Here is an 18782-nt window from a genome sequence, read left to right on the forward strand (position 1 = left end):
AGCTGTGAGCAGCCCATTAGGGAGCAATGCGGCGTGTGATGTGATATGGGAAGAGATAGCGATCGCCGACACTGACCCTCAATGATGGGAAGAGAAAGTGGCAGGCTCCAGCCAATCAGAGGCTCGCTCTGCAGACGGGACATGCCCCTCGCTGGCCAATAGCAGCCCGGGGATCCTGATGCAGCCTGGCTTGAAAGAACTAATAAATACTCCGGAGGAGGTTTCCTTTCACTCTGGAGCTGCCGCCTCTCCGCATAGGGATCCGGACATTGCACTCATCACTGGACCTTGCCTGTACCTCCACCCGGACCTGAACCTGTCCAGGGACCTATCACTGGGACTTCTCCACCCCAACATGACAAGCCTGGCTGGAGCTGTGCCAAGAATGATGAGACCGGCTCCGGGACAGAACTACCCCAGGACTGGATTCCCACTAGAAGGTACAGATCACATCTACTCAACCTCGGCCAATCTCAGATCACACCAACGACCGACCAATCATCCTCATTCCATACACTGCCCGATTTATGCAAGTTGGGTGCCTGGGAAGCTCTGCCACTAAAATGACACCAAAATATCCCACTAACCAATCGATTGTGATTGTTGTTAGATTTATTTATTTTTTATTAACTTGGTATCTTTCCCTGGAGAATTATTAACTTATTTCTCAGCTAATAAAAAAAGGGACCAGCTACAGTTATGAGTTCTCTGTAGCTACATGACACAATCTTGCTTTTTTGAGCTTTTCTTTAGAATAAAATACTTTGCAATTACATCTTCTTAGCAAATAATTCCTGCATATATTCCACAATCATTATTGGTACATACACTCCATGTATGTGTGCTAAAAATAATTGTACATGACTTAAATAATGTATGTGTGAACTGTTGGGGGGTACTAGATTCATTTAGCTATCTTAGTAAATATATATATATATATTTAAATATGCTAGATTTAGTTATCTATCTTATTTAAAAAAGATATGTGTATATATATTTTTAAACTAAATATCTGTGTATGTATATATATATATATATATATATATATATATATATATATATATATATATATATATTTAGTTTAAAAAATATCTATCTACCTATCTATCTATCTATCTATCTATCTATCTATCTATCTACACACACAATATATATATCTATAAATCTATATATAGATATATATATAGATATAGATATTTAGTTAAAAAAAATCTATCTATCTATCTATCTATCTATCTATCTATCTATCTATCTATCTATCTATCTATCTATTTATCTATCTATCTATCTATCTATCTATCTATCTATCTATCTATCTATCTATCTATCTATCTATCTATCTATCTATCTATCTATCTATCTATCTAACCATATATATATATATATATACATATACATATATATACATATATATATTAATATATATATTAATATATATAATTTTAGTAATAGAAATATATTTACTAGTTTATATACATATGTATAACATTCACATAACCACATATATATTTGGTGTTGTGCACCCTCTGAGCAGTATACACACACACATACGTCATTGTACTTAAGTGTCAGACATGGAGGCCCATTTAATAAATCCCCCGGGCTGTCCAGTCTCCGTACAATTCGGAGGAGGTTATGATTATTTTATGAAAGTGCAGATCGCTGTCTGTCTGACTGTCTCCTCTGCCTGCTGTCAGCTCATCCACAGCCCATGTCAGGGTGCTTCATGGAGGGGAAATGCTTACAGTGTAATAATAATATGCCTGGGTTATTATGGCCTGCAGAACGCTGGGGTACCAACTGTATAATGATATACAGTATATGTGTCATTATACAACATCTTCTACTTCATTTACTTAGAATAATATTCAGTTTGTCAGTGCTGAATTATTGCAATCATCTGTTTGGCCTTTGTGTACTTTTAGGATTGTTTGCATGATAGAAAATAGGTTGCATAAAATATAAATTATGTAAATGACATATATTTATTTATTATATATATATATATATATATATATATATATATATATATATATATATATATATATATATATATATATATTTAAATTGGTTTCGGTAGAATTTTAAAAATTTGTGTTGTCTGTTGACCGAATGATTTTAATTTGCGTGTATTTTTGTAATTTTTGTATTATTGTGCCACAATCTAATAGTTCTTCATTCTGTAATCCTTATGCAATGAATATGCTCACTTCTGTATTTAATCGAGTAATGATAATTGGGGCGCTGCTTTGCTAAATATTTGGAAAAACATGTTGCCAGCTACTCTTTATTATTTACTTATTATTTACTATGTTATTATTAGCATTGTAGCACTTCAATGTCCTTTATATGAGGTGTGTTAAACTTTGTGCATCAGGTAGATTATGTATTCAGAGATTAAAATATCTAAAGGGTCCTTAAAGTTTTTATATAGGAGTTTATGAAAGTTTATACTATCAGTGTGGATTAGGCAATATATCCAGTGATAATATCGCTATAGGTCGTTTATGCATTTATGGGTCATTTGTTTAAGTTTATACTATCAGTGCAGGTCAGGTAGATTATGCTTCCAGTGATATTATTCCTACAGGGTCCTCTGTGTATCTATATAGGAATTTATAAATGTTTATACTATCAGTGTGGTCAGGTAGATTATGTATCCAGTGATATTATTCCTACAGGGTCCTCAGTGTATCTATAAATTTATAAATGTTTATACTATCAGTGTGGTCAGGTAGATTATGTATCCAGGGATATTATTCCTACAGGGTCCTCAGTGTATCTATAAATTTATAAATGTTTATACTATCAGTGTGGTCAGGTAGATTATGTATCCAGGGATATTATTCCTACAGGGTCCTCAGTGTATCTATATAGGAATTTTAAATGTTTATACTATCAGTGTGGGTCAGGTAGAATATGTATACAGGGAAAATATCTTTATAAGTTCTTATATGCATTTTTATAGAAATTTATGAAAGTTTATACTATTTGTGTAGGTCAGGTAGAGTCTGTATCCAGATATTATATCTGTATAGGTTCATCTGTGCATTTAAATGGGAATTTTGGAAAATGCATACTATCTGTGTCGGTCACGTAGATATTGTGTCCAGATACTATATCTGTATTGGTTCCTCTATGCATTATTATTGGAATTTATGAAAATGTATACTATCTGTGTGGGTCAGGTAGATAGTGTATCCAGAGATAATATCTCTATATGTTCCTCTATGCATTTATATGGGAATTTATGAAAGTCTATACTATTTGTGTGGATCAGGGAAGCAGGGGACAAATGGGGTGATGTGTTGCAGTGACAGTCCATTAATAATAACTATCTGATGTCTTTTTAACATGCAGTGTCCACTCCTCTAGGACAAGGCAGAGTGAACCAGCTCGGCGGTGTGTTCATCAACGGCAGGCCTCTTCCCAACCACATCAGACATAAGATAGTGGAGATGGCCCACCATGGCATCAGACCTTGTGTCATCTCCCGCCAGCTCAGGGTGTCCCATGGCTGTGTGTCCAAGATCCTGTGCAGATACCAGGAGACTGGATCCATCAGACCAGGAGCAATCGGGGGCAGCAAACCCAAGGTGAGGACCTACTGGGACTCTGGGAGAGAGCGACTGCATGGGGACACTTGTGTCAATGTAGAATGTAGACTGCTGCACAGTCCCTGGAAGGACATCCCACCCAAATCTCTGCACACTATTGTACAGGACATCAGCAGGACTGAGCTAGGACTGTGACACTGGATGCACTACACAAGTGTTTATATTGTATCTATGTAACTCATAGAAGCATTGAGTATATGGAAAAAGTGCAGTGTCAGATATCCTGTGCACACAACCATATGCTGCTACTGGCCATCTTAGGAGGGATCAATAGAGCCAATAAACACAATTGACCCCGAGTCAAACTACGCCACTCTTATGTCAGCGAGATCCCACTGCAGGAGCTCTATCCCCGTGCAGACTAAACTACAGAATACACTTGCCCTTTGACAATTGATAATTACGCCTAATGTTTGAAATAGAGATATATAAATAAAGATATATATGTGATACGAATTACTAATGTAATAATAATAATACTAACAGCAATAACAATAATATTATATATATATATTTTTTTTCTTTTTTGAACTATTTGTTTTAAAATAATATATATAATATTTGTGTTTAAAAAGTGTTTAACTACTTTATATATTTATTATTTAAATATGAATATATTTTTATATGTGTTTAAGGATTTAGTAATCTATCTATCTATCTATCTATCTATCTATCTATCTATCTATCTATCTATCTATCTATCTATCTATCTATCTATCTATCTATCTATCTATCTATCTATCTATCTATCTATCTATCTATCTATCTATCTATCTATCTATCTATCTATCTATCTATCTATCTATCTATCTATCATGTCCCAATATGTATATTTAGTGTGTGTTTATATAAATATACATATGTTTTAATATGTTTTCTATAACTTTGTGTGTGGGGAGGGGGGCTTGCAATTGTGGTCAGATTTGCAAATGGTAAAGAAAATAGATGATAGCAATTATTAGGGGGTTTAGCCTATCTAGGCTCATCTACCCATTTGTAGCTCTCTTTTCTGGTAGTGTAGGGTGCAGGAGAAGTTAATTCTCTACTTTTGGCATTTCGTGTAATGTGATGTGAGATTTTTGCGAGCTTGTGAATTGTCAGGCCAGAATTGTGAGGGTGTAAGGGGATCCCCCCTCCCCTGTGTATGTGTATGGAAGGGAGCTGCTGCCAGCCGCTGGACTCACCTTATGTCTTCTTCCATTTAAAGCAGGTGACCACTCCAGATGTGGAGAAGAAGATTGAAGAGTTTAAACGAGACAACCCGGGTATGTTCAGCTGGGAAATTCGAGATAAATTACTTAAGGACGGAGTTTGTGATCGCAATACCGTTCCTTCAGGTATTACAGCCATTAATATTGATAATCCAGATCATCCATCTCTATTAGAAGCGGCCCCATCACTTAGGCAATAAAATCTATTGATTGCTGCTCTATGGAGAGGCCGTGGCTCCTCCTGTGGAGCCAACTGCAGCCATCAAATATTAACCACAGTCTGCATTATTGCATACATGTTAATAGGCTCTTATTGTAAAGTGCACACAGCGACAGCCTAAAATGCTTTTATTGCCGGGGAGGAATTCCTACACCAATTAATAAGAATGAGTGGCCAATTCATACAGACCTGCTTATAAAATAATGATTAATCTATAGAATATATTTCATCTTCTTTATCACCATCCTCATTCAAATAATAATAATAATATTAATAATAATAATAATAATAATAATGATAATCATTTTCAGCATTATTATTTTTAGTATTGTTATTTTTATCCAAACATTAATTATTGTCATTATTATCATCCAAGCATTACCTATTTAAGTAATTTCAAGTAACTTTATTTTCTAGTGCTAGACAGAAGTAGTAGTTATTGAAATAATAATAATAATAATAATAATAATAATAATAATAATAATAATAATAATAATAATAATAATAATAATAATAATAATAATAATAAGAAAATAAATAAAAAAATAAATTCATGAATAAATAATTATAATCATAATCATAATCCAAGTCATAATATTATCCAGACTATCCAGACATTAATTATATATTTATACTAGTGCTGAACAATAGTAGTAGTAGTGGTTAATAATAATAATAATAATAACTTTATCAATGCTATTATTATTTATAGTAATATTAATTTTAAACATCATAATAACTTTTAAAAATAATGTCATTTAAACAAAAATGTTTTATCTATGTTTTAAATGTTATATATGTGACCGCATGGTAACTTTATTCACTAGTCGCCACTGACAAAAAATAATTTTGTCTGTCCTTACATTGGATGCAACTTCTGCTTGCTAAAAAAAAAAAATAATAATAATAATAATAATAAATCAATAAAAAAAAGACATAATAAAATTATAACTGTAAATAAAAAAAATGTTATCGTTAGTAACTGTTGCTACTATTCAGTTTTGGTGAAACACCAATTCCTGTAATATAAAACAGTGACATTTATACAAATAGTACATTTCTTTTAGATACAGTAGGCTACAATGTATCCCTAAATGTATGGCTATGTTATCAGTAAGATGCCTTGAAATCCATAGATGTTTTGAAAGGAGAATGTTGTCATGTATAGTCGGTGTCACACCACACTCCCCCATAGTCTGGACTAGTATACGGCTGTGTACATGCTCTGGGAATGCTACATGGGAAGATAATTATGGGAAGGTGGAATTGTCAAACTGAAACTACAAGCCTTCCCTGTATTCTTCCTTACAGTCAGCTCCATCAGTCGCATCTTGAGGAGTAAATTTGGGAAGGGTGAGGATGAGGATGACCTGGAGAGGAAGGAGCAGGAGGAGCAGGAGAAGAGGACGAAGCACAGTATAGATGGGATCCTGAGAGAGAGAGGTACATCCTACTTGATATATCTCCAGCTGGGACTGACCTGTATATACATAAGGATCTTCATTGGTGGGATATGTGGACTGAACAACCTGCTACCCTGCTCAATATTTTGTCTATTGACGGTCGCAAAGGGACTCCCAGACAGTCCCTATTATTACTTTGATATATATTTTTTTTTTTCACAAATTTAAAAAATCCCTACAGCCTGAATATGTTTTATTTCCTTTAGTAAATAACCCCCTCTGTTAAAAACAAATAAACAAAACCTGTGACCTGGTTGGCAAAAGGGCGTCATCAAAATCCTACCTTTGCTGCACCAGCGAAGAACTATAAGTCCCAGCTGGAGAGGGTTACATGTTTGTACGCACACATTTATATATATATATATATATATATATATATATATATATATATATATATATATATATATATATATATATATATATATATATATATATATATATTTTTTTTTTTTTTTTTTCTTTTTTTTTTTCTATTGTAAGTGTATTATTTTTTTGTGACCGTGACCATTCCTACCCAGAGGACACTTGCATTGATTGTGGTATTTGGAGTATTATTTTGGTTGCTGTGGTGGAGCGGTGTTTGGTATGGAGCTGTGCTTCTACTGGTTGATGGGTGGTGTGTTGTCAGGACTTGCTGATGTTGATGGTGTAGGCATTGTGCACTGATTGCTCTTTACCTGACACATATTAGCGGATCCTGGATTCAGGGACCTGTGTATGGTGATGACAGGGCTAGAAAGTATCCAGCAGGGGACTAGGAGAGCTGAAGAAAGGCAATGGAAGTTTACAGGGCCTGGCAGATTAGTTTTAGACATCAATAGGAAACCACGGGAGTCCCAGATTGTGTTCCGTGAGGGACTGGCTGGGGGAACCGCACAAACTTTATTTCCTCCATGAAGGAGATCTGTAACTGTCATCTGACCCAGCACAACCCCCCCCCCCCCAAACCAAAACCATTAACCCCTTCCCTGCCGGCCCCTCCAGCCACCCAGACCCGGGCCTTGAAATGATATACTTCCTTCGCAATACACAAACTTATTTCAGCTGTTTTCAGGGCCTTTGATAATAATTCCATTCCAACAGAAACATTTGTCCTAGAAGAAATGAGAAACAGAAGCCCTGTATTTCCCCAATGCAGTTTAATCGGATTTCCAGAGAGAGCAAAAAATCAATCTATAGAAAAAGCAAATCTACTGTCAATATCTATCTATCTATCTATCTATCTATCTATCTATCTATCTATCTATCTATCTATCTATCTATCTATCTATCTATCTATCTATCTATCTATCTATCTATCTATCTATCTATCTATCTATCTATCTATCCATCCATCTATCCATCCATCCATCCATCCATCCATCCATCCATCCATCCATCCATCCATCCATCTATAGAAAAAGCAAATCTACTGTCAATATCTATCTATCTATCTATCTATCTATCTATCTATCTATCTATCTATCTATCTATCTATCTATCTATCTATCTATCTATCTATCTATCTATCTATCTATCTATCTATCTATCTATCTATCTATCTATCTATCTATCTATCTATCTATCTATCTATCTATCCTCAGACCAGTACTTAGAGTAACCATTACGACCCTTATTAGGGTCCAGTATTCAGTAACAACCAAAACTATTTTACTATACATCTACTATAACCTGAAATGTTCCAGTTTATTATAGAAAATTATATTATATCATATATTAATTAATAGACAGAAATGTGAAAGGGGTCTTCCTAGGCTTGATGAATGCCAGATAATGGGAATATTAATATTACTCTGAGAGTGTTTGTATCGATAGGCTTATTTTATTAGAGTACTAATAGCTTCATCTGTATATATATATATATATATATATATATATATATATATATATATTATATCATATATACATATGAAGGGTCTTTAAACCTTTTGAAGAACATATACACACACATATATGCATATATATATATATATATATATATATATATATATATATATATATATATACATACACACACACACACACACACACATATATATATATATATATATATATATATATATATATATATATATATATATATATATATGTGTATATATCCCACATCAGTCCTGGAAAAGGAAAGGTCTCAGTGTATATATATATATATATATATATATATATATATATATATATATATATATATATAAACATACATAAATATTTGCACATATAGTTCTAGCCATGCATGTAGTTATATGTATATACAGCTGGCCCAAATATTTTCATTGCGGTCTCCTGCACTCTTCATCCCTCCATCCAGCCTGTCTACCTGTCTGTCTCCCAGTGTAATGAGGCACTTTGGGCTTGCCTGCTATTATTGCCATCGGTGTCCCTATACAGGCACTAGAGGGGACAAAAAGTACCAAATGAGCTGGTCAAACATTTGTACAACTTTTCCATGGATGACAAAGGAGCCTCTCCATACACAATCTACACTTGGAGATGAACTTGGGGGACAAAGGAAGGAGAGTCCATTGAAACTCACACTTTAGCTCTGCTCAGACAAAGCTTCAGCTAGAAGCAGCTTGGGCTGGACAAAGGAGAGGCTGCCTTTTTTATAATTCAGGGAGAAAAGAGTGAGAAAGCTGCCTCACAAAAGCCTCAGAAAAGACATTATGGGCTTGCAATGAGGGATGAATAATTCAATAGCCACTGCTACTGAGAGTTTTATGGACTCTTTACTGTGAAAGAAAAAAGGCCACTTTTACCTACAAAATGTCTCTGGGCTGTCTTTGGGCTTGCAGGATCAGTGAAAGAAATTTACTGAACCATTAACCCCTCTAGGCTGCATCCATTCAACAAGACATATATGGAGAAATGATAGATAGATAGATAGATAGATAGATAGATAGATAGATAGATAGATAGATAGATAGATAGATAGACATATACAGATAGACAGATAGATAATATATAGTCAGATTAAACACATACAGATGTGAAAATTTAAACTTTTGTGTCTGAGTATTCCAAAAAGTAAAGAAATTCTAAGTTGAATATTGCATTCGGGCACCTGGTAGTTTCTAATGCCCTTAGCGCCCCCTTGTGGTAGTGGCAGGCCGGCGGACACAGGGACTTTGTCTCCTTACAGTACCAGCAGACTCTTGATGCCTTTACAACAAATGGATATCATTAGGGACAATGCAACTGAGAATGAAAGGAAACTTTTCTCTTCTCTGCTTTTGATTTCTTGAGAGATTTCTGAAGCCCGAGAAATAAATGCCACCAGCTTTACTGGATGAAATGTTCCTGCCTCATAGGACCACAGGTTAACCCTTTACACTCCTCCTTTAACTTGGTGACTAATGGAAGGGATTTTTCTCTGCTGGTTAATTTTGAGTCCTCTACAAGTTGGCACTTATATCATGACTGTAGCAGCTTGAATTAATTTATTAAGCAGCCGTTCACTGTATATATATATATATACATGTTTTAATATACATATGTATTACTGATGTGAAAAAATCGGTAATTTTATATATGTACAATATATACAGCATATACTGTATTTTCAGTGTATATATATATATATATATATACATATATATACATATATATATATATATATATATATATATATATATATATATATACTGAATATACAGTATATACTATATATGCTGTATATATTATACATATATATATATATATATATAAAATTAAGAAAATGCAAAGGTGTTAGTGCCAGGCGCTACCACAAAATGTATACTGTGCGGTTTAAAACAATGCGTTTAAAATCATAACATCGTAAACCAAGTGAAGATAAATATGTGCTGTGTGTTTTAAAACAATGCGTTTAAAATCATAACATCGTAAAAGGTGCATATAGTGCATTCGATAAAACCATGTAGTGTTGCCACTTGGGTTATACAAAGTGCTTTAGTGCTTGCTGTGAGCCAGTGCAGCAAGTGCTCAATAGAATACTGTTAGAATAGGAAAGTAAGCACCCGTGGATCACCACTGAGTGTAGTAGCTTACCGCACACCTTATGATGGGTAGCATGATTCTCCTCAGATGCTGTAATAGAAAATAGCCTCCATTGCGTAGTATATAGTATGTAAGATGAAAACAGGTGTTGTATCCACTCACATTGTAGGAGTTCACTTTCAGAGTGCAGGGTCCGCCAGGCTGTTTCGCTTCCGGGTTCCACCGGTCTGAACCACCGTACTGACGTACTGACGCAATAAGCCACACCCTACGTGTTTCGTCACTACGATGACGCTCCAGATGACGTCATAGTGATGAAACGCGTAGGCCGTGGCTTATTGTGTCAGTACGTCACTTCCGGTAGCGGTGGTTCAGACCAGTGGAACGCGGAAGCGAAACAGCCTGGCGGACCCTGCACACTGAAAGTGAACTCCTACAATGTGAGTGGATACAACACCTGTTTTCATCTTACATACTATATACTACGCAATGGAGGCTATTTTCTATTACAGCATCTGAGGAGAATCGAGCTACCCATCATAAGGTGTGCGGTAAGCTACTACACCTGCCTCAGAGGCAGGTTGGCGGCAGCTTACACCACCAACTTACAGTCTACTATTCGCACTGAAAACTCCGTAGCGCTGGCATAAAACCTACCCCCCATATATATAAAATTACCAATTTTTTAAAATTACCAATTTTTTTTAAATTGGTAATATATATGTATATTTATATATCATATATATGTTATTTTGAATCAGTGTTATGATAGCAAATAATAATAAATAAATGGAATAGTTAATTTTAAATACCCATATGTGAGAGCAATTCCAAAAGCACTTTGCTGAGTGAACAGACTTCTTGAGGCCCTGTTCACACTGGCACCCTACAGTATCCCTCTCCAGGGAACCCCAAAGTTATTTCATAAAGCATAATGGTTTCTATTCACTGTGCTGTTAATAATGGTGCACGTCACCTTTATTGGTGTGTTACCCAGGCCTTTTAAAGAAATAGGCTGCCTCAGCGCAATGCCTGACAGTGCACATTAATGCATGTGTGGTAATGCAGCATATCAATGTAGGGCCCACTCACACTATCACATTGCAGTAAATCATATAACATGCAATGGTGCAGTGTGGTACTATTTATCCTGAATAGCACCCCAATGCACTCGGCTGATGGATATAAATTGCAGCATAGTTCAACACGCAATATGCAGTGCATTGTGCTGCCAAGAACGCTGCCACAATGATTTTCGGTCTATTGTGGTGTGTTGGGGAGCCCATTCAAAGGAATGGTCTGCGCTAACACATGTTAAAGCACAAAACCATTTCTGGTAGCATAGTGCACTGCACTGCAATGCATTTTAATATATTGGCACATGTTGCATGGCACTGTAATGCACTGCAATCTTTTCCTATCAGCAAAGGGCCTTTAGGTGTGATTCAGAATGAATAGCATTGCATCGCATCGCATCACATCGCATCGAACCTACGTATTAAATGTGTTTTGACGATTTTTTAAGTAAAGTATGCGGTAACAAATCCACAGTAGAAAAGGGCCCTAAATCAACCAGATGGCGCCACTTCCCCTCTGGCACGTATGATTGCTTTTTGCATTCTCCCATTGGTGACTTGATTCCTTTGTGGTAACTCAAATGACAGCTGCAGAAATATAGAAGCTTCCTCCAGAACTTTCTGTATATTAGTAGTATAGTAGTAGGATAAATGGGAAGTGTCTCTTCTGTGCAGTTGTATGACTCCTATGACAAGTCCTGTATAGTAGTAGTAGGATGAATTAGGAAGTGTCTTTTGGTCAATTGTAGAACTTCTCTGAGAAGTCCTGTATCTTAGTCGTAGGATGAATTGGAAATGTCTAACTGGTAGGATGAATTGGAAGTCCACAGTGAAAATAGGCCCTAAATCAACCACATGGTTCCACTTCACCACTTCCATGTATGATCACTTTTAGCATTTACACATTGGTAACTTGGTTCCCTGGTAATTCCAGTAGCAGTTGCATGAATGTAGAAGTTCTCTCTATTATATCAGTAGTAGAACGAATGAGTAGTGTCTCTTCTGTGCAGTTGTATGACTCCTATGGCCAGTTCTGTATAGTAGTAGTAGGATGAATTGGAAGTGTTTTATAGACAGTTGTAAGACTCCTATGAAAAGTCCTGTGTATTAGTAGTAGGATGGATTGGAAATGTCTCTTTGTGCAGTTGTAGGACCCTTAAGACAAGTTCTGTATCTCAGTAGTAGGAAGAACTGTAAGTGTCTCTTTGTACAGTTGTAGGACTCCAACGACAAACCCTATATGTGAGTAGGATGAATTGGAAGTGTCTTATGGACAGTTGTAGGACTCCCATGGCAAGTCCTGTATGTTACTAGGATGAATTGGAAGTATCTTATGGGCAGTTGTAGGACTCCTATGGCAAGTCCTGTATGTTACTAGGATGAATTGGAAGTATCTTATGGGCAGTTGTAGGACTCCTATGGCAAGTCCTGTATGTTACTAGGATGAATTGGAAGTATCTTTTGGGCAGTTGTAGGACTCCTATGGCAAGTCCTGTATGTTACTAGGATAAATTGGAAGTGTCTTATGGGCAGTTGTAGGACTCCTATGGCAAGTCCTGTATGTTACTAGGATAAATTGGAAGTGTCTTATGGGCAGTTGTAGGACTCCTATGGCAAGTCCTGTATGTTACTCGGATGAATTGGAAGTATCTTTTGGGCAGTTGTAGGACTCCTATGGCAAGTCCTGTATGTTACTCGGATGAATTGGAAGTATCTTTTGGGCAGTTGTAGGACTCCTATGGCAAGTCCTGTATGTTACTAGGATAAATTGGAAGTGTCTTATGGGCAGTTGTAGGACTCCTATGGCAAGTCCTGTATGTTACTAGGATAAATTGGAAGTGTCTTATGGGCAGTTGTAGGACTCCTATGGCAAGTCCTGTATGTTACTAGGATAAATTGGAAGTGTCTTATGGGCAGTTGTAGGACTCCTATGACAAGTAGTGTATGATAGGATGAATTTGAAGTTTTTTTTTGGATAGTTGTAGGTCTCCTAAGACAAATCCTGTATATTAGAATTAGGATGAATTAGAAGTGTCTTATGGACAGTTGTAGGACTCTTGTGACAAGTCCTGTATGTTACTTGGATGAATTGGAAGTATCTTAAGGGCAGTTGTAGGACCCCTGTGACAAGTTGTGTACGTTACTAGGATGAATTGGAAGTGTCTCCTCTGTTCTGTTGGCCTCATCTCAGAGTTCAGTGCTAGCAAGCTTCAAGTCTCCCAGCCCATATGGGAACCTAATTCCCCAAACACAAAATAGGAAGAGCCTATTTTTTTTCCTTTTATTCTGTGTCCTCATCCACATTGTCTGCTCTAAACGTGAATTGGGTCCTCTAAATATTTCTGTTGCTGCTCAGTGTGACATTTACAGCTCTGCGGAGTGTATTAAAGAGCTGCCAGCTGAATGGGTCCCTGTGTTTCCCCCATGCAGAGTGGAACTGGCCCCCAGGCGGCGTCACAATGCATTTGTCCCTGGTCAGGCGCTCAGCCCCAATAGACTCTGTGCAAACTCTTCCCAATCTCTGAGCTCTGGAGGCAGATTAAATTGACTTCTTTCTTCCTTTCTCACTTTCATCTTGAACGATTCCCGCCCTCTGTAGCCCCGGGCAAACATTCGTGAAATTTCTACAGCCTCCCCTATTTCTTTTATTTAACCCCTTGTGATGGCAGAATCTGGACAAGATGTTCAGGGCTTTCTAAGCACTAGGAAAAGATCTCCAGGGTGCCTAATAGAAGTCAAATATTGTAACAGGGAGCATAATATAAAATTAAAATCAGATGAAAATAAAAGGGAAGGCCTAGCGCACTCCAGTGGCCAAATCAAACTCTTCTTGGCCTGGGAAACTATAATATTACCATAGGATTTGTCCACTGGGCACATACTTTTAGTTCCTATTGAAAAGTGTACAAAAAACTGATTTTGAATGTAACTTTTACATTATTTTGTGCTTGCTCTACTATATTTTCATGAAGGTATTTGCATTGGGATTTATTGTCAGTCTAGTGGCAATTGAGATAAAATCAATTACAGGACAAGGCACAAACATATTTTAATGTGGTTCATTATTCTTTATGGGTCACCGTCTTAGATAACTTATAGTCTTGCATTAAGAGGATCAATACAGCACTAATAAGCAGAAAGCACAGCAAGTATACATGCCAAGTGAACTGAGTAATGTTAATAAGATCTCACTCACACACATACATACACAGCATTTGGCTGTTGTACTTTAGGCCCTTGCCTGCTGGTACTTGTAGTTCTTCATTTGCTGGAAATCATTACGTTTCACAGTTTTGAAAAGGGACTTTATGTAAGGAAGTTGAAAGGGATCTGGCATAAGGAGTACACATGGCTGCTCCACAGACATGGTTTTGTTCTTAGTGAAAGCTTCTCTGCAGGGACAGAGACATATTTTGTCGCTGTGGTCACGGGATGTGTACAGAGCAGCGCTGTATATGGGACACGCGACTGCCAACCCAGAGCTTAAATATTTAGATGCAACCTGACAATCAGGGACTTGTTGCCCAGCTTTCATCTGCCTGCAGCTAAGTCATGTGCCACTTAGATGGTCATCCTGATACTACTATCCAGGGTCAACAACTCTACATTACTACCCTCCAGGGTCATATTAATAAAGGAACAAAAAGGGCACGTGTCTCAGAATCACCATGACAGGTGACCCGCCAACAGACTTTTATGTAACGGAGCTTAGAGTGTGAGGCTGTAAAGGAAAAATATATTATATCAGTTTATGAGATCTAGATAGTTATTACCCTAGTTGTTTTAGAGACAGTGCTGTAATAATTTCAGTGTTGTGATCTCATACATCTGTATGGAGCAGCTTGGCCGAGTTTTCCATAGTATGCAGTCATAAGGATACTTACCACCTCACCTAAATTTCCTTTGGAAACCTTTGGTTTTACCTGTATAGTTACCTCTCAAAGCTATGAACAAAGCCTAAGGCCTTATAACTATATTAGGACTATAGCAGGCCCTTTTAATTATATTTTTACATTTACTGCATTTTACAAGGTGGGCAAAAGTTATGGACATATGGAAATCGATTGTATTCCACAGGATCCTTTATCATCAACAGATTTCTTTGAAGAACCTTGGAGAAAAGCCCTGCATGTTGCAATTTTAGTGCATTGACCTCCATTTTGTCATCCATGTTATCAAAACTTGAGCAGCTGTACATGGCAACCAGTCAGATTCTATCTTCAGTTTGTTCACGTAAGCTTTGAAAATGAAAGCCAGAAAGTGATTGGTTGCTATGCACAGCTGCTCCAGATTCAGTTTGCTTGTTAGAATTAATGCCCACTAAGTCTTATTCATTTGATTTACTTCTAAAGTACATTTATTTATTACAGGTACCTATATAGCACTGTCAATTTACACAGCACTTTACATATACATTGCACACTCACATTAGTCCCTGCCCTCAAAGAGCTTACAATCCAAGATCCCTAACTCATATTCATACATACACATACCAGGGCCAATTTAGACAGGCGCCAATCATTCTATCAGCAAGTCTTTGGAGTGTAAGAGGAAACCAGAGTATCCAGGGGAAGCCCACGCAAGGCACAGGGAGAACTTGCAAGCTCCAGGCAGGTAGTGTCGTGGCTGGGATCCGAACCGGCAACCCTAATGCTGATAGGAGTAAGTGCTAACCACTACACCACTGGGATACATAAATAAAAATACATGAAACTGTGCATTTTTTTAATTTAACCACTTGCCGACTGCTCACAGTAATCCTACTGCAGCACTGCGGTTCCCCTGGGTCCAGCGACGTAGACCTAAGTCGCTGGTCTCCCAGTAGTCTTGGCGGCGCGATCGCCACCTCTCTTCCCGATCCTCGGGGAAAGTGTGAGAAGACCCGCCTGCTTATGTAAACAAAGCAGGCAGATCTTCTCAGTGACAGACAGGGAGAGATCACAGGATTCAGCATAGCAAGTCAGTAAGCCAGTAAGCCCCACAAGTCAGTAAGCATGAGGCATACATTTAACCCTTTGATCACTCATAGGGTTAACCCCTTCCCTGCCAGTGTCATTATTACAGTAACAGTGCATTTTTATAGCACTGATTACTGTAGTAATGTCACTGGTCCCCCCAAAAGTGTCAAAAATGTCAGTTAGGGGTCCGATCTGTCTGCCGCAATGTCGCAGTCCCGCAAAAAATCGCAGATCGTCGCCATTACTAGTAAAAATAACCTAAAACAATAAAAATGACGTAAATCTATCCCATAGTTAGTAAACGCGATAACTTTTGCGCACACCAATCAAAATACGCTTATTGCAACCGGCAACCCTAATGCTGATAGGAGTAAGTGCTAACCACTACACCACTGTGCTACATAAATAAAAATACATGAAACTGTGCATTTTTTTAAGGGGGCAGTTCTACACAATTTAGGTGTACGTTTAGTAAACTGAGAAGTTTTCTCTCAGTTCAATTCTCGGCAGTTCTCAGAGAAAAAATATCTCCTCTGGCACCCAGTTTAGAAGGCGGAGAACTTCACTTCTCACAGGGTGATCAGAGGAGAAGTTTTTTCTCTGAGAACTGCCGTGATCTCTGTATAACTGGGTGGACTGCCTGTAATCTCACGAGATTTTGTGAGATTACAGGCACTGCTAAGTTTAAAAAGTGAAACTAAAGTTTAAAAGAACTCGTAATGACATGTTCTGACACATGAAAACATATATATACACACACACACACACATGCACAGTATATATACATACAGTATATAAATATATATATATATATACACACACACACACACACATATATATATATATATATATATATATATATATATATATATATATACACACACACATACATACAGTACATACATACATGCCAATCTGTATGCAATTGCACTGTGTGTTGGCAGATTGCACGCAGATTGTACACCAGACCACAGGCTATCGTTTGTGGTGTGTGGGTGTGGGGACAGTGGGAAGAGTGATCAACACAGGGGTTCTGGCTTGTAGGATAGCTGGAGGAATCCTAGTAGTGTGTGGTAATTGCTAGACTGCTCCCCAACCCTTAGAGTGCATCAGATTGTATGTAAGATTTGTATCTGCCTGTGTGTGGTCAGCCAGCTGGATTGGACTGGAGTCTCCCTCTAGTGGTGACCGAAGGCAGTGCAGGCTGTGAAAGTATTGCAACCAATCTAATTACTTAAGCCCCGTACACACGTACCGATCGTCGGCCGAACGATCGGCCGTCTTTTGTCCCCGGGCTGTCATGTCCGCTGAAAAGTGCAAAAGACTGCACACGAATTTTGTCCGCAGACTGCAGAAGTGATGTCATGTGATGGTTAACTTTCCCTGTGTTTTTTCTTTTATGAGCATGCCCAGTCTTGCAAATCTGCTGTCTGTCGGCCGAATTCTGTACTGACTGGCGAACAATCGGCCGTTCTGGTGTCGGCATACAAACATTTTAATGCTTGCAGGACAGATTCTGTTCGGCCGAAAGTGCGCTGTCGGCTGTCGGAAGCATCATACTAACAAGCCTACATTTGGCCGATCGGTCGTCTGCCGAATCTTTTCTGCGACAATCGGTACGTGTGTACGAGCCTTTAGTAGGAATTTTCTTTATTTCCGTTATCCCCTTATACTGCCCAGTCACGATTCATCACGTCTCGTTTAGCTAGTCGCCGTGGGCGTGGTTGAATCGTGACAGATTGGTTTCCTCCCACACTCCAAAGACATGCTGGTAGGTTAATTGGATCCTGTATAAAAAATTGGCCCTGCTGTGTATGTATGTGAGTGATGCCTCGTACACACGTACCGATCGTCGGCCGTAAATATTCGGCCGACGACCGATCGGCCGATTGTATGCTTGTTAGTATGATGCTTTCGACAGCCGACAGCGCATTTTCGGCCGAACAGAATCTGTCCTGCAGGCATTAAAATTTTTGTTGGCCAACACCAGAACGGCCGATTGTTCGCCAGTCAGTACAGAATTCGGCCGACAAACAGCAGATTAGCAAGACTGGGCATGCTCAGAAAAGAAAAAACACACGGAAAGTTATTCATCACATGACATCACTTCTGCAGTCGGCTGTTGTTGGCCGACAAAATTCATGTGCAGTCTTTTGCAGTTTTCAGCGGACAGGACAGCCCTGGACAAAAGACGGCCGATCGGTACATGTGTACGAGGCATTAGGGACCTTAGATTGTAAGCTCCTTGAGGGCAGGGACTGATGTGAA

The 18782-nt window shown here is 37.8% G+C and overlaps 1 protein-coding gene across 5 annotated transcripts in view; it reads left to right on the top strand.

Moving 5' to 3' along the window:
• The first annotated feature begins 247 nt into the window (after positions 1–247).
• The window catches only part of PAX3 (paired box 3), a 79926-nt gene continuing 61391 nt past the window's right edge, over positions 248–18782 (top strand). Inside the window, exons 1-4 of one of the 5 annotated variants that reach the window (XM_082252025.1) lie at positions 248–440; positions 3361–3596; positions 4825–4954; positions 6360–6491. In XM_082252025.1, the coding sequence (XP_082108151.1) occupies positions 356–440; positions 3361–3596; positions 4825–4954; positions 6360–6491 (583 nt within the window). In that variant the 5' untranslated portion in view covers positions 248–355. The remainder of the gene's footprint in view (positions 441–3360; positions 3597–4824; positions 4955–6359; positions 6492–18782) is intronic. The other 4 variants (XM_082252028.1, XM_082252026.1, XM_082252029.1 and 1 more) reach the window with 4 other exon arrangements.

Source organism: Pelophylax lessonae, assembly GCF_965119305.1.
Source record: "Pelophylax lessonae genome assembly, chromosome: 3".
Taxonomy (NCBI): Eukaryota; Metazoa; Chordata; class Amphibia; order Anura; family Ranidae; genus Pelophylax; species Pelophylax lessonae.